At 42.6% G+C, this 25,552-nt stretch overlaps 1 protein-coding gene across 2 annotated transcripts in view; it reads left to right on the forward strand.

Annotated features, from left to right (window-relative positions):
- ARHGAP6 (Rho GTPase activating protein 6) overlaps positions 1-25,552 on the forward strand; it is a 788,712-nt gene that overhangs the window by 405,768 nt on the left and 357,392 nt on the right. Inside the window, exon 1 of one of the 2 annotated variants that reach the window (XM_082245537.1) lies at positions 8,932-9,022. The exons of the other annotated variant lie outside the window; for it this stretch is intronic. Coding sequence (XP_082101663.1) covers positions 8,978-9,022 — 45 coding nt within the window. The 5' untranslated portion in view covers positions 8,932-8,977. Of the gene's footprint in view, positions 1-8,931; positions 9,023-25,552 lie in introns of those variants that run through there. 2 annotated transcript variants of the gene reach the window in all.

Here is a 25,552-nt window from a genome sequence, read left to right on the forward strand (position 1 = left end):
GTACTCATGAGAAGCAGCAGAATGTATTTTGGGGTGTCATTTCACATATACCCATGGCATGTGTGAGCAATATATCATTTACTGACAACTTTGTGTAAAAAAAAATATATATATATTTCCCGGAACTTGTGGCAAAATATAAAATATTCCATGGACTTACCATGCCTCTTAGCAAATAGCTTGGGGTGTCTACTTTCCAAAATGGGGTCATTTGGGGGGGGGGGGGTTTGTGCTATCTTGGAAATTTAGGGCCTCCGAAACTGTGACAGGTAGTGCGGAGGTGACATGCACATTTTACGCCATTAGAAAACCTGAGAGTGTTGATTGGTTTTCGTGGTCCTGTACACAGCTAGGCTCCCAAAAAGTCTCACACATGGGGTATCCCTGTACTCAGGGGAAGCATTAGAATGTATTTTGGGGTGTCATTTCACATATACCCATGGCATGTGTGAGAAATGTATCTTTTAGTGACAACGTTGTGTAAAAAAAAAAAAAAAAAAAATAAAAAATTTTAAATTTCCCAAAACTTGTGGCAAAATATAAAATATTCCATGGACTCACCATGCCTCTCAGCAAACAGCTTTGGGTGTCTACTTTCCAAAATGGGGTAATTTGGGGGGGTTTTGTGGTATCTTGACATTTCAGGGCCCCCTAAACCGTTATAGGTAGTGAGAAAATGCAATGAAAATGTACGCCCTTTGAAATTCTGATGGTGGTGATTTGTTTTCGGGCTCCCGTACACAGCTAGGCTCCCAAAAAGTCTCACATATGTGGTATCCCTGTACTCAGGAGAAGCAGCAGAATATATCTTGGGGTGTAATTACACATATACCCATGGCATGTGTGAGCAATATACCATTTCAATGACAACTTTGTGTAAAAGAAAAAAAAAAATTTTTTTTTTTTAGTCATTTTTCAAACACCTGTGACAAAAAAATGAAATATTCAATGAGCTCAACATGCCTCTCAGAACATTCCTTAGGATGTCTACTTTCCAAAAAGTGGTAGTTTGGGGGGGGGGGGTTGTACTGCCCTGCCATTTTAGCACTTCATGAAATGAGATAGGCAGTCAGAAATTAAAGCTGCGTAAATTTGTAGACGCTATAACTTTTGCGCAAACCAATAAAAATACGCTCATTGAATTTTTTTTGTCAAAGACATGTAGCTGAATACATTTTGGTCAAAAAATATGACATAAATTGAGTATATTGGATATTTTTTAAAAGACAAAGTTGAAAATGTCATTTTGACATTCTGCTATATAACATTCCCAAAAAAAAAAAAATTAAAAATCAAATTTTTTTAACATTTTAGGCCAATTTGTTTTCTGCTACATATTTTTGGTAACAAAAAATTGCAATAAGTGTATTTTGATTAGTTTGCTCAAAAGTTATTGCGTCTACTAACTACAGGAAAGATTTATGTCATTTTTATTGTTTTATTTTTTATTTTTTACTAGTAATGGCGGCAATCTGCGATTTTTTGCGGGACTGCAACATTGCAGCGGACAGATCGGACCCCTAACTGACATTTTGGACACTTTTGGGGGGACCAGTGACATTACTACAGTAATCAGTGCTATAAATATGCACTGTTACTGTAATAATGACACTGGCAGGGAAGGGGTTAACAGTATAGGTGATCAAGGGGTTAAATGTGACCCTAGGGGAGTGATTCTAACTGTGGGGGGTTGGACTTGTGAAGTCATCACAGAGACATAGGATCCTATATAGCAGGATCACATGAGCTCTGTGATCACTTCAGGGAGAAGGATGGACGGCTGTGTTTACATCAGCGGACCGTCTTTCTCTCTCAGCAGGAAACGGCAATCGGAGCCACCTGACACATGCACTGGCTCCCCGGCTGACAAGCGGGGGCGGGAGTGCGCCACTGGCTGGGCACGCTCGCCCCCTAGCCTCCTGAGAGCGAGCGACGTAGAGCTACGTCGTTTCACCCAGTTAAAATAACGCTGTGCCGAATCGCAAAAAATGGCCTGGTCATTAAGGGGGTAAAACCTGCCGGAGCTAAAGTGGTTAAGCAAGTGGGCATACCATTGCATTTGTGCAAACCCGTGTGACCTCATAATGATGTTGTGTCACGCACTTTTAAAATATCAAGGAAGTAAACCAACAGCATAGTTATTGATTAGTTGGTTATTGGTTAGTGAGAAAAGTTGATTACCAAGGAAATTTCATGTAGCGGTAGGTCAAGCCAGCATTGACAGCCTGTACCAACCTCTATATTCTGTTTTTATATCTTTATGTGTACATGGAATGCTAGAGCGACTTGTAAAAGTATTTACATCTATACAGTATGCTTCATATATATATATATATATAGATTATTTAAAGTTGAATTTAAAGTAGAACTGAAGGCAAAACTTTTTTTTTTTAGTTTTAGATAGTGGACAGAGAGTTTAGAACACCGGTCAGTTTTTATTGCTGTCTGTGCCCCCCATTAGGAAGATACAACCCTTCCTATTTGTTCTGTTTACCATTATCATTGAAAGTGAAAGTAAAATAAATTACAAAATTTTGTGATGTCCCCAGAAAAGTAATAGAAGGGAAATCTTCTAATGGGGACACTAGTTCTGGAAAGCTGGGGGTCCCCAAGGAATTCCCTTAAATTTGCAGGGATTTCCTCTCACTTCCTGTTTGGCTATGGGACAGGAAGTGAAGGGAAATCTCTGCAATGGGACACAGATGGCAGAAAAAATCTGACAGGGGTTGTAACCCTCCCTTATTATATCCAAAATGAAAAAAAAAAAAAAAAAAAAAAGTTTGGCTATTGTTTTACTTTCAGGTATGATTTTTACTACATACTTACATTGGTCCAGCTTGGACCCATATTGAGGAAATGATCGCTGTGGAAGCTGCAGATTACTGTAGTAGCGATCGTCTGGTTCCTGTGCTGAATGGCTTTCCATCTGCGTAATAACTAAAAGTTGTTGCACACTCAACCAGGCTGCTATTTACAGAATACCCTAGAATTTTTACAATGAATACAAGTAATTCTCTGAAAGGACAAGGTGGAGAAGGTGGAGGGCAGAGAGGTTCTGTGAATGGTGGCAGGGCTGAGCAAGTGACCTCCTGTTGTTACTATACAGAAGGATGGCTGCTTGGCACAGGACCTAGAAGACAGCGGCGATTACTGTGATTGTCATTGTCCACAGCGATCGCTCATGTATGAGATATACATAATTACCGTACATTGATCCAAACTGGACCAATGTAACCAAACAATAAAAATCATACCTAGACTTCAAGGGTTTGTAAAGGCTTAGGGTCAGTGGTGTATTTAGGTTTTATGCTGCCCTAGGCAAGACTAAAATTGAGCGCCCCCCCTTCTATGTAAATTTGCCCCACTCCTTTTTTAACAGATGTGACTCCCTCCAAAATTGAAGGACTACAAGTCCCAGCATGATGAACCCCTGAGATCTCACGAGGGGGGGGGGGGGGTTGACAGGGGTTGGAAGAGAGAGAAGGGTGAGGGAGAGAGAGGCCAATAGAGTCTCAGGTGGAGGGGGGGCAGCTTTTTTGCTGCCCCCTGCAAAGTGCCGCCCTAGGCCTGGGCCTTGTTGGCCTAGGCCAAAATACAGCACTGCTTAGGGTTTATTTTTATCTTCATGCATTTTAATAATGAAGGTAAAAAACCTTCAGCCCCCCCCCCCCCCCCCCAGTACTTAGCTACAGTATCTCACAAAAGTGAGTACACCCCTCACATTTTTGTAAATATATTATTACAACTTTTTATGTGACAACACTGAAGAAATGAAACTTTGCTACAATGTAAAGTAGTGAGTGTACAGTTTGTATAACAGTGTAAATTTGCTGTCCCCTCAAAAAAAATCAACACAGCAGCCATTAATGTCTAAACTGCTGGCAACAAAAGTGAGTACACCCCTAAGTGAAAATGTCCAAATTGGGCCCAAAGTGTCAATATTTTGTGTGTCCACCATTATTTTCCAGCACTACCTTAACCCTCTTAGGCATGGAGTTCACCAGAGCTTCACAGGTTTCCACTGGAGTCCTCTTCCACTCCTCCATGACGATCACAGAGCTGGTGGATGTTAGAAACCTTACGCTCCTCTACATTCTGTTTGAGGATGCCCCTCAGATGCTCAATAGGGTTTAGGTCTGGAGACATGCTTGGCCAGTCCATCACCTTTACCCTCAGCTTCTTTAGCAAGGCAGTGGTCATCTTGGAGGTGTGTTTGAGGTTGTTATCATATTGGAATACTGCCCTGCGGCCCAGTCACTGAAGGGAGGGCGAACCGATTTGGGGGTGTCATTAACTTTACATTGAAACCCGCAGCTGTTCCCAAATGTCAGTCTGAATCACTGGCGATTGAGGTGCGATGCGGGAACCCGTACAGGAATCCTGCTGGTTCCCACAAATGTGAACCCAGCCTTAAAGTTACACCAAACAATATTTTGAGGCCTCATGCACATTGGACGTATTTAATGTGGCTGTTAGGGGTGTATGGTGTTTTTTTTGTCCTGCCTCTCAACGTGCCTGCATGTTAGCCTATGTGTCCATGCACAGATTGGAGTTTAGTGGTAGAGACAAAAACCCCCATGCCAGTGCGTCCAGGAGTAGCAAAGTTTTAGTCAAAATGCAAATGAATGCCAGGAGTGTTTAGCACTTGAGTGTTAATTAATTTCAGTGGCCTAAATGAATTAATGCCCTAGGGCTTGATGCATCTAAACATGTTACACGTGTTCACAAGCGTCAGGCGTTTTTTCTGCTAAAACGCTGCTGCCAGGAGCATAGGTGTCTAGGAGAGATGGCAAAACGTCCTGTGTCCATAAGTCCCAACCAACCCATACACATCCACTACTTAATGGTCCTGTAATCTGGTTTTCATGAAATCATTTCTAAAGTTACACATACACAGTTAGTTTTTTTTTTTTGTTTAACAAGTAGGCTGTAAAAAAAAAGATTACAGGTTCCTCCATCCACACAAACAATGTGGATGGAGGAATTCTGATTAGTTGCAGCAGCTGATCGACAACATTTTTCTAACATGTTCTGTTGACAAAAGTCAATCAAATGTTTGGGGACGTCATGCACACAGGGCGTTTTACCAGCATCAGACTTTTTTTTTTGCAGCTCAAAACACCTCTCAATGTTATTCTATGGCCTCATGCACACATAGGCTTTTAGGAGGTATAAGTTGCATAGGCGTTTTCAAGCTGCATATAGAATCCAACGAGCTCTGAAGACCAGCGTTACAGCTGTAAAAACGTCTGACGCCGCTAAACGCAGCCTAATGCTAGATACAGCATTGAACCACGTCAAGCGTTTTTATTTTTGGCATGTCAAAATGAAGGGTTTCCTATGAGAGCCATATTAACTGATCCAACTTTCAGTTTATTGATGCGAATAGAAGTTGCATCCAAGTTGGATCATCATTACCCGACTTGTGGCATGCGACTTGTGCTCTGAGGATCTTGAAGGGGAACCCCACAAAATTAAAAAAAATAAAACGGCATGGGATCTTCCACCAGATCTATACCAGGCCCTTTGGTCTGGGGAAAGAGTGAGGAAATCCGCCCTCTTGTGTAAACAAAGCGGGCGGATCTCCTATGTGACAGACAGGGACAGATCACAGGATTCAGCATAGCTGAACCTGCGATCTGTGTCTGTGTCACACAATCGACTCCCCCCACACACGTTAGTAAGCATGAGGCACACATTTAACCCCTTGATCACCAACAGTGTTAACTCCTTCCCTGCCAGTGTCATTATTACAGTAACAGTGCATATTTATAGCACTGATTACTGTAGTAATGTCACTGGTCCCCCCAAAAGTGTCAAAAATGTCAGTTAGGGGTCCGATCTGTCCGCCGCAATGTCGCAGTCCCGCAAAAAAAATCGCCGCCATTACTAGTAAAAAAAATAAATAAACAATAAAAATGGCAAATCTTTCCTGTAGTTAGTAAACGCAATAACCTTTGCGCAAACCAATCAAAATACGCTTATTGTGATTGTTTTTACCAAAAATATTTAGCAGAAAACAAATCGGCCTAAAATGTTAAAAAATTTTGATTTGTAAATTTTTTTTGGGAATGTTATGTATCAGAATGTGAAAAATATTGTTTTTTTTTTTCAAAATTGTCGCTCTTTTTTTCAAAAATTAAAAACCACACAGGTGATCAAATACCCCCAAAAGAAATCTCTATTTGCTATTTATAGGGGAGAAAAGGACATAAATTTCATTTGGGTACAGCGTCGCACGACTGCGCAATTATCCTTTAAAGTAATGCAGTGCCGAATCGCAAAATATAGCCTGGTCAGGAATGGGGTAAAATCTTCCGGTCCTAAAGTGGTTAAAAATACGCTCATTGAGAATTTTTTGTCAAAGACATGTAGCTAAATACATTTTGGCCTAAATATATGACAAAAATTGAATATATTGGATATTTTTTAACTGTCAAAGTAGAAAATGTAAAAAAAAGCTCTGTTTGTGGGAAAAAAAGGACGTTGCATGACCGCGCAAATGTCAGTTAAAGTCGCACAGTGCCAAGTTGAAAAAAGTGGCCTGGACGTTAAGCAGGGGGTGGCATGCGCTTTGTTCTTGTCTTCAACCCACACTCAGTAGGTCAGCGGTGGAGACTTTTTCTTCTCTTCGCCAGGAATCCTTTAGGCTAGTCTGTGGCAGAAGCAGTGCAGCCTTTTTACGGGCCTTTTTATCAGAGTGGCCCAGGGGGCAATTGCCCCCCTGCCCCCTGGCCCAGTCCTCCCCTGGAGACCCGTTCATAGTCGAATGCGGCTTTGATCGGGTCTTCTCTTCGGTGGCCGTGCAGTCTGTTTGCCCGGGTCTCCTGGTGGGACGGGAGACCTGGGCGAGCCGCGGAAGAAGGCGGGAGGGGGGGGGCGTCCCCTCCCGCTCCTTGTAATGACAGCTGAGCGGCTTCTCAGCTGCATCGGTTGTCATTACAAGACAGCCGACCATCGGCTATGGCCGCTGGTACCGGGGTGATGCCTCTAGCTGCAGGCATCACTCCGGTACAGCACTTTCCTGAAATATCGGTAACCTCCGGGACCGATTCCGATATATCGGGGAAAGTGCATATCGACCCCCGATATATCAGCTTTGCCGATAATCGGTCGATCCCTAGTTTTAAGTAATTTTTTATCAAAAAAAAAAAGTAGTTTTTTACATGTAGGAGCGAAGTGTCAGAATAGGCTTGGGGGGGGGGGGGGTAGATTCAGTGGTGGGATTCAGCCGGTTCGCACCGGTTCCATAGAACCGGTTACTAACGTTCTGCGAGTTCGCAGAACCGGCTGAATCCCTCTGCGCGTCCGAGCGCAGTACAATTGAATGTCCCGCGCTCGGACCGCGCAGCTGCAGACGTGGCGGCCAAGGAGCGGAGCAGCGCGCCCCGACCCGCCCATTCTGTGACAATAGCGAATGAGAATTCGCTATTGTCACACGAATCCTCCTCCTGGCCAATCAGGGAGCGGGTCCTCCCGCTTCCTGATTGGCCGAAAGGCAAACACCGTGCCATTGGACGAGGAGGAGGCGCCGCGGGAGGACTGAAGACTCGGAGATGCGGGGAGCCGGGGACTGAAGAGAAGCTGCGAGAGAGGTAAGTGCGGGGGGATCGCTGGCACTGCAATCATTGGGGGCAATGTGTGGCTGGCACTCTGCAATCATTGGGGGCAATGTGTGGCTGGCACTCTGCAATCATTGGGGGCAATGTGTGGCTGGCACTCTGCAATCATTGGGGGCAATGTGTGGCTGGCACTCTGCAATCATTGGGGGGAATGTGTGGCTGGCACTCTGCAATCATTGGGGGAATGTGTGGTTGGCACTCTGCAATCATTGGGGGCAATGTGTGGCTGGCACTCTGCAATCATTGGGGGGAATGTGTGGCTGGCACTCTGCAATCATTGGGGGGAATGTGTGGCTGGCACTCTGCAATCATTGGGGGCAATGTGTGGCTGGCACTCTGCAATCATTGGGGGGAATGTGTGGCTGGCACTCTGCAATCATTGGGGGCAATGTGTGGCTGGCACTCTGCAATCATTGGGGGCAATGTGTGGCTGGCACTCTGCAATCATTGGGGGCAATGTGTGGCTGGCACTCTGCAATCATTGGGGGGAATGTGTGGCTGGCACTCTGCAATCATTGGGGGCAATGTGTGGCTGGCACTCTGCAATCATTGGGGGCAATGTGTGGCTGGCACTCTGCAATCATTGGGGGCATGCTGGTCTCTCTGCATTGAAAGGGGGCACGCTGGTCTCTGTGCATTGAAAGGGGGCACGCTGGTTACTGTGCATTTAAAGGGGGCACGCTGGTCACTGTGCATTGAAAGGGGGCATGCTGGTCTCTCTGCATTGAAAGGGGGGCACGCTGGTTACTGTGCATTTAAAGGGGGCACGCTGGTCATTCTGCTGGGAAAGTCGGAACTGGTTACTAAAATTTTTGAATCCCACCACTGGGTAGATTTTCCAGGGGTGAAATGGTTAAAGAAAACACATTTCCTTTACAAGCACTTTAACACAAAGTCGGATGACAGCAGATAAATGAGGGGATTAGGAGGCTGAGAGTATTACCTGCATAGAATGCAGAGTTTAGTGTCCCCATACTGAGTGTAGGGGGGGGGGGTGCGGGGGTGTCCCCCCCTATATGCGGACAGTGTGCTCCATGTATGATCGGAGCTGTACTATGTAGCATAGACAGAGAGCGCTGAGCACTTGTTGCTGCTCCCTTCCCATCCACTGAGCGTACATGATAAGTAGCCGGTGTATTAGGTGTGGGCGGGGCAGTGTCCCCCTCCTCCTGCCATGCCCCGCCCTCCCCCGGACTCCAGGCTCCGACTCATGGGGAGACAGGGAAGATTGATGGTGAATGAGTGGAGGATAGTTTGGTGTATGAAGGGATCGCCATGATGTGGATGCAGTGTGTCCCCTATGTAATATAGGAGAGGAGAGGTCGCCTTGTAGCCCGGATTGATCGCTGTGTACAATGTTCGGAGATTCGGTGTTCTGTGAGCGGAGGCTGTGCTATGCGGTAAGTCACTCTCCGGTTATTTCACATTGCGGGGCTCTGAAACTTATAGATCATAGAAAGCCGGCTCTGTCCTTTTTAGGAAGCGAAGGATCGGCGGGCGAGCGTCAGTGGTAGCCTAGGCTCAGCGTGATGTATGAAGAATCATCTGCTGACTGTGCCTATAGTACAGGGGATGTATAGATTGTCTATGGTCAATAATGTACGGAGGAGATTCCTGTTTGTACTCTTTCTAGCTGTCTGTGCTATGTACTAAGCAGAGAGCATCGGTTGAAGCCTAGGCTAGGATGTATGTGCGATGATAGACACCATCTGCTGTTTATGTCTGTGTGGTAGAGGGTGATTTATAGTTATGTCTATGCTCAGGAATGTATGGAGGTGATTTCTCTGCCTTTTTCTATTGTCTTTCTACCTGTTTGTGCTATGTACTAACTAAGCAAAGAGTGTCAGCTGTAGCCTAGGCTCCTGAACATGTATGTCAGATGATAGACACCATCTACTGTACTTACAGCAGAATGGGATTGATAGCCTTGTCTATGGTCAGGAATGTATGGAGGAGATTCCTCTGCTTTATTACTTTCTACCTGTTTGTGCTATGTACTAAGCAGAGAATGTCAGTTGTAGCCTAGGCTCAGCACGATGTATGTAGGATCATAGACACTATTTACTGTACTTACAGCAGTGGGGGATTGATAGCCTTGTCTATGGTCAGGAATGTGTGGAGGAGATTCCTCTGCCTTTTTGTATTGTTTTTACCTGTTTGTGCTATGTACTAAACAGAGAGTGTCAGCTGTAGCCTAGGCTCCTCAAAATGCATGTAGGATCATAGACACCATCTACTGTGCTTACAGCAGAGTGGGATTGATAGCCTTGTCTATGGTCAGGAATGTATGGAGGAGATTCCTTTGCCTTTTTGCATGGTCTTTCTACCTGTTTTTGCTATGTACTAAACAGAGAGCATCAGTTGTAGCCTAGGCTCAGCACCATGTATGTAGGATGGTAGACACCATCTACTGTGCTTACAGTACAGGGTGATTTATAGCCATGTCTATGCTCAGGAATGTATGGAGGATATTGCTCTGCCTTTTTGTATTGCCTTGCTACCTGTTTGTGCTATGTACTAAGTAGAAATCATCATTTGTAGCCTAGGCTCACCAATATGTGTGTGTAGAATGATAGACACCATCTGCTGTTTATGTCTGTGTGGTAGAGGCTGATTTATAGCTATGTCTATGCTCAGGAATGTATGGAGGGGATTACTCTGCCTTTTTGTACTCTTTTTCACCTGTTTGTGCTATGTACTAAGCAGAGAGCTTCAGTTGTAGCCTAGGCTCCTCAAACTGTACGTAGGATGATAGACACCATTTACTGTGCTTACAGTAGATGGTGAGTTATAGCCATTTCTATGGTCAGGAATGTGTGGAGGAGATTCCTCTGCCTTATTGCACTGTCTTTCTACCTGTTTGTGCTATGTACTAAGCAGAGAGCATCAGTTGTAGCCTAGGCTCACCAATATGTATGTATAATGATAGACACCATCTATTGTGGGCAAGTTATAGCCTTGTCTATGTTCTAGAATACAATGGGCGCTGTTAGAGGGGATTCCTCAAGCTTTTTGTCTTTCTGCCTTATTGCTATGTACTAATCTAAGTATAATTGTAGCCTAGGCTCAGTGCAATGTATGTAGAAGGGTAGACACCATCTACTGTGTCTATAGTAGAGGGTGATTTCTAGCCATGTCTTTGCTCAGGGTGACGTTAGGGAGGATTCCTCTACTTTTATTGTACTATGCTTTTCTGCCTTTTCCTGCCATTTACTAATCAGAGAGGATCAGCAATGCCAGTGCTCAAAAATGCATGGGGGTGATGTCATGAAGGGTGCCTTCTTGTACTATTTACTAAGTAATGAGTGTCAGTTGTAGCCTAGGCTCAGCACACTGTATGTAGAAAGATAACCATCTACTGTGCCTGTAGTAGAGGGTGGTTATATGTTTGCACTCAAGAATGCTGAGGGGTTATGTCCTTCTGCTTTTTTTTTTTTAAATGTTACTGTCTTACTGCTTTTTTTAGGCTATGTACTAAGTAGAGAGCGTCATTTGTAGCCTAGGCTCAGCATGATGTATATAAAAAGATTGACCCCATCTGCTGTGTCTGTGGTAGAGGGGAGCAGGAGATTTGTAGCCATTTCTGAGCTCCAGAATACTCAGGGCTGATGTCAGGGGGATCCCTCTGCCTCTTTTTTTATTTTTTACTGTCTTTCTGCTTTTATTGTGCTATGCGCTGAGTAGAGAGCGTCATTTGTAGCCTAGGCTCAGTGTGATGTATGTAGAAAGATGGACCCCATCTGATGTGTCTATAGTAGAGGGGAGCAGGAGATTTCTAGCCATGTCTGAGCTCCAGAATGCTCAGGGGGACCCCTCTGCCTTTTATTTTACTGTCTTTCTGTTTTTTTTTTTGTACTATGTACTAAGTAGAGAGCGTCATCTGTAGCCTAGGCTCAGTGTGATGTATATAGAAGGATGGACCCCATCTGCTGTGTCTATAGAAGAGGGGGGCAGGAGATTTCTGGCCATGTCTAAGCTCCAGAATACCCAGGGCTGATGTCAGGGGGATCCTCTGCCTTTTATTTTACTGTCTTTCTGTTTGTTTGTGCTATGTACTAAGTAGAGAGCGTCATCTGTAGCCTAGGCTCAGTGTGATGTATATAGAAGGATGGACCCCATCTGCTGTGTCTATAGAAGAGGGGAGCAGGAGATTTCTAGCCATGTCTAAGCTCCAGAATACCCAGGGCTGATGTCAGGGGGACCCTTCTGCCTTTTATTTTACTGTCTTTCTGTTTGTTTGTGCTATGTACTAAGTAGAGAGCGTCATCTGTAGCCTAGGCTCAGTGTGATGTATGTAGAAAGATGGACCCCATCTGCTGTGACTATAGTAGAGGGGGGCAGGAGATTTCTGGCCATGTCTAAGCTCCAGAATACCCAGGGCTGATGTCAGGGGGATCCTCTGCCTTCCAATTCTACTGTTACACAGATACACAAAGGTGCGGCACAATGCTGGCATGCTGCGAGTGGCACTAGCATTGTGAAAGACTTAATTTGGGGTTTTTGTTGTTTATATGGCAATGATCAGTAAGCAATGTTCTAGGTTCAATGTTCAATGTTCAGCACCCTATGATTTAAGCAGACATCTGGATGGTGTCACTTCTCTATAGAATATTCTGCATATCCCTCTAAAGCTGGCCATACATGTCTTGGTCTATCTGGCTGGACAAGAGAAATTGATCGATTCTTCCATCCGCACTATTGTATCCGCAGGTATTGTATTCAGCAGTTGCTGCTCCTAAATACTCACGTTGTGTCTGATTGGATCCAACCAGCTCCTTCCGCACAAAGTTGATGAAAATATCGCCTTTTGTCAAGCAGAAGGATTCCATCCACAAATAGAAATTGAAACTGTATATGGCCACCTTAAAGTGTATTTCCACTTTTTGTCCCCAAATTGGCATGACTCCTATTTTATTTTTGTTACATGTCTCCATATACATAGTACAACTTAAAAAAAAAGAATTTAAACCACTTGCCTACTGGGCACCTAAACCCTGCCCAGGCCAATTTTCAGCTTTCAGCGCTGTTGCACTTTGAATAACAAATGTGCAGTCATGCAACATTGTACCCAAATGAAATGTTTATCATTTGTTTCACACAAATAGAGATTTCTTTTGGTGGTATTTAATAATTACTGGGATTTTATGTTTTGCTGAACAAACAAACAGAAAATTTTACGAAAAAACAAAAAGTTTATATAGTTTGTTATAAAATTTTGCAAACAGGTAATTTTTCTCCTTCATTGATGTGCGCTGATGAGGCGACACTGATGGGCACTGATAGACTGCACTGATGGGCACTGATAGGCTGCACTGATAGGCACTGATAAGGCAGCACTGATAAGGCGGCACTGGTGGGCACTAATAGGTGGCACTGATGGGTGTCACCGATGGGAACTGATTGGTGGCACTGAAGGTCGCTGATAGGTGGCACTGAATTACACTATAAGTGGCACTGATAGGTGGCACTGATAGGTGGCACTGATAAGTGGCACTCATGGGCACTGATAGGCAACACTGATGATGAGGCACTGATTGGCAGCACTGATAAGCACTGATAAGTGACACTGGTGGGCATTTATAGGTGGCACTAGTGGGCTCTGGTAGGTGGCACTGGTGGGCACTGGTAGGTGGCACTGTCTGGCACTGGTAGGTGCCACTGGCAAGCACTCTTCAGGACTGTAGTCCTTCTGACAGCAGCAGGTGATGAGCTTTATTTTTTTTCAGCGGGGCTGAATGAAAAAAAAAATGTACAGCTCAGGAGGAACACTGTACTAACTATCCGATGTTAGTACAGCGATTTCCCCTGCTGTGCTTTTGCTTTCTGACAGGGGGATGGCTCCTCGCCAGAACACTCTGGTCAGTGCTGTTAGCCATTAGCTGAGAGCACTGTTTGGGAGCCGATCGGCAGACCTTTTTGGGTTAGGCCCCTGTCGGACCCGCTGCAGTACACGGGCCAAATGTCGGCCACTTTCTATTGAACCTTCAGATGCCATCCGACATTTGGCGCATGTGTACTAGGCATTAGAATCTGGGCTTCTATATTGTATGTTAATAAGAGGGAGCTCATCCTGTCCTAAGACTTTCTACTGGGACAGGCTTACATTGAACTTGTTTGGAAATGTTTGCAGTCAGCCATGACACCTTCTCCTAAGAAACATCTAAAAGATAGGAAATCTTTTTTTTTTAGGTATGCTGTGTGAATGAGGACATGTAAAAAACACGTGGAGGGAGATGTACTAAAACTGGAGCACATAGAATCTGGTTCCGCTGTGCATGTTAACCAATCAGCTTTTAACTTCAGCTTGTCCAATTAGGCTTCAACAATACAACCTAGAAGCTGATTGGTTACCATGCACAACAGCACCAGATTCTAGTTCAAGTAAATCATCCCATAGTGTTTTTTTTTGTTTTTGTTTTTTAAATTTGACTGCAAAAGTAGCAATTTACTTTAAGCAATGCCAGCATTTCCTCCAGAGTCAATATATTTCAATTAAATTAGGCGTTATTCAGTATTAGGGCACTAGGAGTGTGTGTTGACTTATCCTTAGTTCTTTCAGGATAAGAACTTAATGGTGGTTATACACATAATGAGCCAATCAGAGGATTCTTCACAGAATTGGGCAATATAATCAAATCTATCAATAATCAGTTTTGATTAAAACCGATCAGTTTCAGTAAAAGGATTCTCATCAGCCTGAAGGTAAAATCTGATCATAGGAAAATAGTTAGAACGACATGATTATTAAAGTGGTCATACATGCATCATTTATTTTATACAGACGGATATTCGATTGCTTTATTGGAAAAAATATTGTTAACGCCCATCCACCACACACCCTTTCTGATCATATTTTTTATTTGAAATTGATTGAAACATATGAGGTGGCTATACACGCATCGATTTTCAAAATGGTAACCAGCTGATTTATTGGTAGAAACATTGCATCTCTTGCAACATACCAAAAGGAAAAGAAAGAAATGAATTTGAACAGATCAATCGACCATACATGCAACTATATAGATATTTTATACAGTCATGTTTCCTATCAAAACCGGACTAATTTCAATGTGATCGATCGTTAATCAAACACTTCCCTTTTTGAAAACTATTGTGATCTTAACCACTTGCCAACCGCCTACCTGCAAATATACGTCATGATATTGAGGTTAAAAATGCCAGGGTTATGGCTGCAGCTAGATGCCATAAACCCATTATTTTTCTTCCCTCATGCGGTCAGCTTTCCCATAAAAGTGATCCCAGTGGCGGATTTGCCGCAAGATCATTTTTTAAAAGCGGCGGGATAGGTGCCCCCCTCCGCCTCCTGCTGCTTCCCAATGGTTCCTGTGCTAATGTTACCGATCGGTCAGTAAGGAAGCAAAGACCATCCTGCGTCAGCAGGGTTTTTCCATAGTGCTAAGCGATGGCTAAATGGCCACCACTCATCTCTATGGCCTTGGAGGACCTGAGCGACGTTGACGTCACTTCCGGTGCTGGCTATATAAACATGATTTTTTTTTTTTAAAGCAAAAGATAAAAAACTTTTTTATTTTTTATTTTAAATCTTTTGCTTTTAAGGGTAGAGGAGAGATTTGGGGTCTTTTAGAGCCCAGATCTCTCCATAAAGAGGACCTGTCATGCTGTATTGTTATCGCAAGGGATGTCTACATTCCTTGTGATCGCAATAAAAGTGATCGAAACATTTTTTTAAAGGGACAGTGTAAAAATTGAAGAACCATGTGATCCTGTGGCTACATGTAGTGTGTATCGAGTGATCCTGTTACGCTTTAAGCTTTTGATGGTATTTTTTTTTCTAACGGTAAATTGATTGCCAATACAATCGTACAAAAAATCATTCCATATATTGCCACCATTACATTTAGGTGCAAGTGTTCATGATGCATAGTCCTCATTATCAATGGCACCCTCTGAATTTTGGTACCAAATGTTCTTTAGTGCCAGTTCACACTGGTGCGATGCAGAAAACCATGCAATTCAGTTCCGGTTCCTGCATTGCACCTGAATCACACACTGGTTCACACTGACATCTGGGAACCGCTGGGGGTGTCATTGTAAAATGAATGACCCCCTAGAGCGGTTTGCAGATGTGAACACCCATGCGATCCGATTCTAGTGCAGACCAAAAAAAGGGTCCTGCATCATTTTGGTGCATGTGCGATGCGATTTCAGCTATACAGTTTATATGGAAGAATTCACATCGCACAGACATCGCATTTGAACTGCACAGCAATGCGGTGTGAATCACATGCGATATCTATGATTGCACAAGTGTAAAGCCAGCCCTAGAGAAACAGTAAATTTTGCATGTATAAATATATTGGGGCAGATTTGAAGGGCCACTATCTTTTTTCTGCACTCCTCCATGTTTCTATGTTTTATATTTTGTTATCTGTAATCTTGCTTATACACATTGCTGTTTTTAAACAATGTTTACAAAATAACAATTTGTTGGCTGCAGTTAAAAAAAATGTATAAAACTGCAGCAGAATAAAATATCCTGAATGTTATCTTTGGTGTTATCCATACATTGCTGTACGTTGGAATGCTGCAGATAAAAATCTTCTTTTTCTTCTGAACTAACCAGGCACAACCTGCCTGTGCCCATGCATTTGTTTTTAGAGAACATGAAACAAACTATAGCTGTCTTGCTTTATTTTGAAGTTTATTTTGTGCCTGGGATACAGAAAACCACTTCCTTCTTTTACAATGCATACACAGCCATTTCCTTTACAGCGAACACACTCAAATCCGCTGCAATCTATATCATAAATGTGCTTTAGGTCAAACCCTAGGCAAATAGCTAAACACACACACATATATATATACAGTATATATATACACACACACACATATATATATATATATACACACAGTATATATACACATACACATATATATATATATATATATATATATACAGTATATATATATATACACACACACACACATATATATATATATATATATATATATATATATATATATATATATATATATATATATATATATATATATATATATATATATATACACAGTATATATACACATACACATATATATTTTTTATATATATATTTATAGATACATACACATATATTTTTTATATATATATATTTATAGATACATACACATATATATTTTTATATATATATATTTATAGATACATACACATATATATTTTTATATATATATATTTATAGATACATACACATATATATTTTTATATATATATATATTTATAGATACATACACATATATATTTTTATATATATATATATTTATAGATACATACACATATATATTTTTATATATATATATTTATAGATACATACACATATATTTATTTTTTTATATATATATATATATATATTTATAGATACATACACGTATATTTTTTTTTCTAAAAGATCTGACAAGATGCAGCTGATCTTTGTGGATATACATTGCATCCGGAAGTATTCACAGTACTTCACCTTTTCCAAATTTTGTAATGTTACAGCCTTATTCCAAAATGGATTAAATTCATTATTTTCCTCAAAGTTCTACAAACAACACCCATATAATAATAACGTGAAAGAAGTTTGTTTGAAATCTTTGCAAATTTATTAAACATAAAAAACGAGAAAAAAAAAAAATCCCACGTAGCCTTTGCTCAATACTTTGTTGAAGCACCTTTGTCACCAATTACAGCCTCAAGTCTTTTTTAATACGATGCTACAAGCTTGGAACACCTATTTTTTTGGGCAGTTTCTCCCATACTTCTTTTCAGGACCTCTCAAGCTACATCAGGTTGGATGGGGAGCATTGGTGCACAACCATTTTTCAGATCTCTTCAGAGATGTTTAACCGGGTTCAAGTCTGGGCTCTGGCTGGGCCACTCAATGACACTCACATAGTTATCCCATAGCCACTCCTTAGTTGTCTTAGGTGTGTGCTTAGGGTCGTTGTCCTGTTGGAAGATAAACCTTCACTGCAAGTCTGAGGTCCAAAGCGCTTTGGAGCAGATTTTCATCAAGGATGTCTCTGGGCATTTCTGCATTCATCTTTCCCTCGATCCTGACTAGTCTCCCAGTTCCTGCCACTGAGAAACATCGCTACAGCATGATGCTACCACCACCATGCTTCACTGTAGGGATGGTATTGGCCAGGTGATGAGCGGTGCCTGGTTACCTCCAGATATGACGCTTGCCATTCAGGCCAAAGCGCTCAATCTTTGTTTCATGAGACCAGAGAGTTTTGTTTCTCATTGTCTGAGAGTCCTTCAGTTGCCTTTTGGCAAACTCCAGGTGGGCAATCATGTGTCTTTTACTGAGGAGAAGCTTATGTCTGGCCACTCAGGCCAAATTGGTGGAGTTCTGCAGAGATGGTTCTTCTGTAAGGTTCTCCTCTCTCCACTGAGAAACACTGGAGCTCTGTCAGAGTAACCATCGGGTTCTTGATTACCTTCCTGACTAAGGCTTTTCTCCCCCAACTGCTCAGTTTAGCCGGGCGGCCCACTCTAAGAAGAGTCCTGGTGGTTCTAAACTTTTTCCATTTACGAATGATGGAGGCCACTGTGCTCACTGAGACCTTCAAAGCTGCAGATTTTTTAATTTTTTTTTTTACCCCTACCCAGATCTGTGCCTTGGTACAATCCTGTCTCGGAGGTCTGCAGACAATTCCTTGGACTTCATGGCTTGGTTTGTGCTCTGAGATGCATTGTAACTGTGGGACTTTATATAGACAGGTGTGTGCCTTTCCAAATCATGTCCAATCAACTGAATTTACCACAGGTGGACTCCAATCAAGTTGTAGAAATAACTCAGGGATAATCAGTGGAAACAGGATGCACCTGAGCCTAATTTTGAGTGTCATGGCAAAGGCTGTGAATATTTATGTACAGTGGGTACGGAAAGTATTCAGACCCCTTAAATTTTTCACTCTTTGTTATATTGCAGCCATTTTCTAAAATCATTTAAGTTCATTCTTCTTCCTCATGAATGTACACATAGCACCCCATACTGACAGAAAAACACAGAATTGTTGACATTGTTGCAGATTTATTAAAAAAGAAAAACTGAAATATCACATGGTCCTAAGTATTCAGACCCTTTGCGCAGTATTTAGTAGAAGCCCCCTTTTGATCTAATACAGCCAGGAGTCTTTTTGGGAAAGATGCAACAAGTCTTTCACACCTGGATTTGGGGATCCTCTGCCATTCCTCCTTGCAGATCCTCTCCAGTTCTGTCAGGTTGGATGGTAAACGTTGGTGGACAGCCATTTTTAGGTCTCTCCAGAGATGCTCAATTGGGTTTAAGTCAGGGCTCTGGCTGGGCCATTCAAGAACAGTCACGGAGTTGTTGTGAAGCCACTCCTTCGTTATTTTAGCTGTGTGCTTAGGGTCATTGTCTTGTTGGAAGGTAAACCTTCGGCCCAGTCTGAGGTCCAGAGCAGGTCCAGGATATCCCTGTACTTGGCCGCATTCATCTTTCCCTCGATTGCAACCAGTCGTCCTGTCCCTGCAGCTGAAAAACACCCCCACAGCATGATGCTGCCACCACCATGCTTCACTGTTGGGACTGTATTGGACAGGTGATGAGCAGTGCCTGGTTTTCTCCACACATACCGCTTAGAATTAAGGGAAAAAGTTCTATTTTGGTCTCATCAGACCAGAGAATCTTATTTCTCACCATCTTGGAGTCCTTCAGGTGTTTTTTTAGCAAACTCCATGCGGGCTTTCATGTGTCTTACACTGAGGAGAGGCTTCCGTCGGGCCACTCTGCCATAAAGCCCCGACTGGTGGAGGGCTGCAGTGATGGTTGACTTTCTACAACTTTCTCCCATCTCCTGACTGCATCTCTGGAGCTCAGCCACAGTGATCTTTGGGTTTTTCTTTACCTCTCTCACCAAGGCTCTTCTCCCCCGATAGCTCAGTTTGGCCGGACGGCCAGCTCTAGGAAGGGTTCTGGTCATCCCAAACGTCTTCCATTTGAGGATTATGGAGGCCACTGTGCTCTTAGGAACCTTAAGTGCAGCAGAAATCTTTTTGTAACCTTGGCCAGATCTGTGCCTTGCCACAATTCTGTCTCTGAGCTCTTCAGGCAGTTCCTTTGACCTCATGATTCTCACTTGCTCTGACATGCATTGTGATCTGGAAGGTCTTATATAGACAGGTGTGTGGCTTTCCTAATCAAGTCCAATCAGTATAATCAAACACAGCTGGACTCAAATGAAGGTGTAGAACCATCTCAAGGATGATCAGAAGAAATGGAAAGCACCTGAGTTAAATATATGAGTGTCACAGCAAAGGGTCTGAATACTTAGGACCATGTGATATTTCAGTTTTTCTTTTTTAATAAATCTGCAACAATGTCAACAATTCTGTGTTTTTCTGTCAGTATGGGGTGCTATGTGTACATTCATGAGGAAGAAGAATGAACTTAAATGATTTTAGCAAATGGCTGCAATATAACAAAAAATGAAAAATTTAAGGGGGTCTGAATACTTTCCGTACCCACTGTACATGTGATTTTTTAATTTTTTTTATTTTTAATAAATTTGCGAAGATTTCAAACAAACTTTTTTCATGTTGTCATGGGGAATTGTTTGTAGGAAAATAATGCATTTATTCCGTTTTAGAATAAGGCTGTAACATAACAAATGTGCAAAAAGTGAAGAGCTGTGAATACTTTCCAGATGCACTATATATATATACTGTATATAAACTGGCTGAAGAGAGTTACACAGTTTTTGAAAGGTAGAAAAAAAAGAAAAAAAAAATATATATATATAATATATGTCTAAATATATTCTACCTTTCAAAAACTGTGTAAGTGCCGGTTCACACTAACGCGGCACGACTTCGGGGGCGACCTGTGAAGTCGCGTGCACCTAGACTTCAGCGCGACTTGCACAGACTTCATATAATGAATGTCTATGCAAGTCGCTCCAGGTCGCCCCGAAGTAGTATTACTTCGTAGTATAGGAACCTTTTTCTAAGTCGGAGCGACTTGTGTCCCTCCTATTAGAACGGTTCCTGTAGCACACAATGGACCGCGACTTGATAAGTCGCGGTAGTGTAAGAGCCCATTCAGACTGCGGTGACACGACTTGCTGGGGCGACCTGTGAAGTCGCGGTGCACGCTGCGGTGACACGACTTGCTGGGGCGACCCCGGCGCGACTTGCACGGACTTCATATAATTGAAGTCAATGCAAGTCGCCTCCAGGTCGCCCCAAAGTAGTACAGGACCCTTTTTCTAAGTCGGAGCGACTTGTGTCGCTCTTATTAGAATGGGTCCTGTGCTAATCAATGGCAGGTCAACCGACCACGACTTGTCAGGCGACTTGGTCGCCTGACAAGTCGCGCTAGTGTGAATGGACCCTGAATCTCTTCAGCCAGTTTCAGTATATGTTTTATTTATATATATATATATAAACACACATACATCTGCCATATAGCATAGCTAGTAAGGCAACATTCTATTTCTTGTTGATTTTTGCAACGCCTGTCTGCTTATTGGACAATTTAATGATGTATTTGAGCTGTGCATGTAGATATATGCCTAAAATTCCTTGTTAATGATAGGGTTACCTAATTATTATATTTGTATTATGATTGCAGCACTGCAGCATTAACGTTTTCTATATAAATAAAAATAATCACCCCTATTTATTAAGACACATTGCAGTCACCCCTGCCAAAGGTCTTCTTATGACACCTCTAATGTGATATGTGATTGGTTGTAATAGATAACTGCACTTAGCACAGCACCACTGCATTTTGCATTTCTTTTGTACATACACTTTCTTTATTAAACTTGGACTGAAGTTCTGTGAATGTTGAAGCTTTTGTCCCTAAAGCGCGCGGTCATTTTCTATCAGCTAGTTAATCATCTCCAGGAACGTGTTTAGGTTAGCTGCTGTAGCTACAATAGGCAAGTAGAGAATTACAAGGTTGTAATGGGTGCACACACTTCCACATGCCTAGAAAGAAAATTCTTTCTACCCCAAGAGGAATTTAGCTTTCAACAATGGCATTTAAGCATGCCCCACAGGCACTCAACCTCTATTGCTTATGTACAAGTAGATCACTGCGATGTCTTCCAGGTACTGAGATGTCTTTTCCTTTTTTTGGACGAGATCCATAACAGATGCATGGTTTTATTTGGGGATTAAGCAGAGCACTTGACAGCCAAATGTTGTTTTATAAACACCATCAATATGGCAGCAACATAGTATGACAAGAACATTTGGGATAAGGAACAAAGACTGTGTAAGAAAAGAAACAAGATACTATGCAATAAACATTATATCAATTGAATGAGTCAATCAACAATAAAGGACAATTAACAATGTTGCATTATTAGCTTTACCACAATGCACAATATTGACAAAAAAGAGTTACTCTAAAGAGCTCCTCCAACACACCATGGCACGTAGCCAGGGCATCAGCAAAAATACATGGGTTTTAGTGCGCCACAAAGCACAGATGTGAACCATTTGTTCATTGTAAGAAGCTACATTGAAGAATAGGCTGCAAGTACATTATAAACTGAGTTGATGTGTGTTGACTGCCCTCTTCAAATTATTGGACTGCCAAACCACAGCGCATGTTAACTGCTCATTTAGGTGTAGAGCAGTGCTCACTTCCGGGGGGCAGATGTGGCCCTTGCGGCACTATTCCACCAAGTGTTGCCAATGATGGCACACCATTCCACCCACTGACACCATCGATGGCACTATTCTTCCCATTGATACCAACGATGGGGCACTATTCCTCCCCTTAAATCCAATGATGGGGCATTGTTTATGTCCATTGATGCCAGGGCTTTTTCTACACCGCCTGGCCACAGTCCAGCCCTCTCTAAAGCTTGACTGCCGGTACACACTGAAGCGGCACGACTTTTGGGGCGACCTGTGAAGTCGCGTGCACCGTGACTTCGGCACAACTTGCACGGACTTCATAAAATTAATGTCTATGCAAGTCGCTCCAGGTCGCCCCGAAGTAGTAGAGGACCCTTTTTCTAAGTCGGAGTGACTTGTGTCGCTCCTATTAGAACCGTTCCTGTACTACACTATGGGACGCGACGGTGCGTGACTTGTCAGGCTGACCAAGTCGCCTGACAAGTCGTACTAGTGTGAATGGACACTGAAGGACAGTAAACGGGTCCTTTGCTCAGAAAGTTTGGAGACCCCTGGTCTTGAGCAAAGTTTCTCAACTAGCATTCATTCAGAGGTTGCTAGGGTTTCTTTGAGCATTGATCAATTTCTGCCACTCAATGAGGTTCCTTCTAACACCATTGGTTTTTTCAACTACCTGTAAGGAGATAATTTATCCCAATGACCATAAGTGTAGATTAAAGTATTCTGAATCTGAATCTGAAGTGTAAGGAGCATTTTTCCCCACTGACCATTACCATAATATATCATGAGTAGAAGATATAGTCATTTTTAGCAGGGGTTCCCTGAAAATTAAAAGTTATTTTGATGGGTTCCTCTATATGAAAAAGCATTTTTTTAATCTGATCCCCACTCCCACGACAGGCAGTGTTCCCCTACATCAATATTTCTCAATAATTCTCATCAATACCAAGTACCAATACCTTTGCGGTGTGATTTGAGCCCATAAAAATGAATGGGCTAAAATCACATTGCAAAGAGTCGCGTGGGATTTGAACAGGAATGCAGTGCGCTTCCTGTCCGAATAGTATGTCATTTCCTGCACCACTCCTGTATGAACCCAGGCTGAAACCACTATGATAAGCCTGGGTTTACACAGGAGCGGTGTGGGAAACTGCATTCCTCTTCAAATCGTATGTGATTCTTTGCAATACGATTTCAGCCCATTCATTTTTTTTATCATCTCAAATCGCACCGCACAGGTATAAGTTTCAGATATCGGAGCAATTGCATTGATACCTTTATCAACACAACCCTAGGATAAACTTCAGTTTATCCTCAGACAAGAATGGTAAAATAAGCAGACTCCTTGGACCACTTGTTTTTTTCTCTGCTGTCAGTTTTATGTGCTTCTATATTGTAGATTAAGACAGTTTGGGAGAAGACAACCGGGCTTGCTACACAGTTTTGCAAAACGTCATTCCTCGTGAGTTATGATTTTTCATCATAACTCATATTACCATCCTGCTATTACTTTGGAGATTGTAGGTCATATTTGATTGATGCCAGCAAGACATCTTTTATAGTAGTTCTGCTCGCATCAAGAAAATAAGTATGTAGAGACGGAAGCTGTTTGGGAAATGAAACAATTGCAATAAAATCAAGTGAAAGAAAAGCAGTTTAAATTGGTATTATTATTATTTTTTTTCTTGTGACTTCTAAATAGCAGGAACATATAAGCATTGGAAGATGCCCTCCCACTTGCAGACAACAAGCATGCTTCAACTAGTCTAGAATGCTGTAACATCGTCATTGAGAGAGGCAATGGTGAGCTCTGCTCATTTCAGTAGCTAATTAATCATAGTGCTAGATAATTACACAGATCAGACCTTCAATTCTCAGAATGTCACAGGAAATTAACCTAGAAACCTAAACAAAGAGTATGGTGCGTGTGTCAGCTCTCATACCCACACACCATTCTGTTTACAGGAGCATACTTTAGCTTTCGAAAAATTGGTGACAATAAAGTAACTTTGTACCAAGTTTCAATGTAGACCTCTGCAGTATGGTAGCAGGCACTATAGGATGGATGCCTATGCTTACCTAATCAGCACTTCTCTACCTATTGTATGTATCAGCAGACCTGGTACTTCCAAATGGAAATGAGACTGAAGCTCACCTTTATGTCTTCCACAATCAAGCAGCTAATTGCCAGGCACAAGCACTTTTCCGTGGGGGAATGTGGTTAGCCCTGTGTTGCTGTTGAAAGGCGTAACTAGAACCTTCAGGGCCCCGGTGCAAGAAACCATGAAGGGCCCCCCCGGACCCCTAGCCGGGACCCTTCCCTTCAAGCCTAGGACACTTCCCACTGATCCTGGAGCCTTTTACTCTCATTGCGGAACCCTTTTACAAGTTCTGCAGTAGGCTCCCTTTCTGCCATCTTAGGGCCTCCCCACGGTGGTGGAATGCCAGGGCCCGGTCGCAAGTGTGACCTTTGCAATCCTGGAAGTTCATCCACTGGTGTCAGTAGTTTTTATTTTTTGGTATTTTAATTGTATTATTTTTTATTATTTTATTTTATTTTTTTTACAATGTCACTGACTATGACTCTGTCCATTCAGAAAAGGAAGGAGCTGGTAAATTACATATTTTTCGACCCCTTCCTGGTTGTCTATTGGGACACATCCCCTGCAGAAGCCAGCAGGAGAGGGAAGAGCGCACAATGGGGGGGGGGGGGTGGAGGAGGACCAGGGGAGCACACAGAGGCCCAGAGACAGCAGAACACAAGTGAACTGGATAGGAGGAGTGGCGGGGGCAGCATACAGAGAAACCAATGTCCCCCATTTTCCTCCTGCAGCTACAGGTGGAAAAAGGAGGACAGTGATTTCTCTACATGCTGCCCCTGCCGCCCCTCCTATCTAGGTTTACAGGGGAGCCGCACAGGCCCCCTGGAGCATGGGGCCCGGTAGTTACCCCTGCTGTTGACTTTAAACAGTTGAAATCTATCTATAGGACAGCACAGTGACTAAAGCCATGTACACACGCAATGATTTTCCGCCGACCGGTCGTCCGTCTTTTGTCCAGAGTGGTGTTTTGTTGGTTGGAATGTGCCTAGACTGCACTGGACTTTTGTCGACCGACAAAATTCTACTTCAGAAGTGATGTCATGTGTTGGTTTGCTTTCTTTGTGTTCTTTCTTCTCTGAGCATGCCCAGTCTTGCTCATAAGATTTTTCCCTGTCGAAATCTGTACTGACTGCACGAAAATCGGCCATGATTTGACGGAGCCTGCACACCAGATTTTTTTCGGC

The sequence above is a fragment of the Pelophylax lessonae genome (assembly GCF_965119305.1).
Source record: "Pelophylax lessonae genome assembly, chromosome: 2".
NCBI classification, from domain to species: domain Eukaryota; kingdom Metazoa; phylum Chordata; class Amphibia; order Anura; family Ranidae; genus Pelophylax; species Pelophylax lessonae.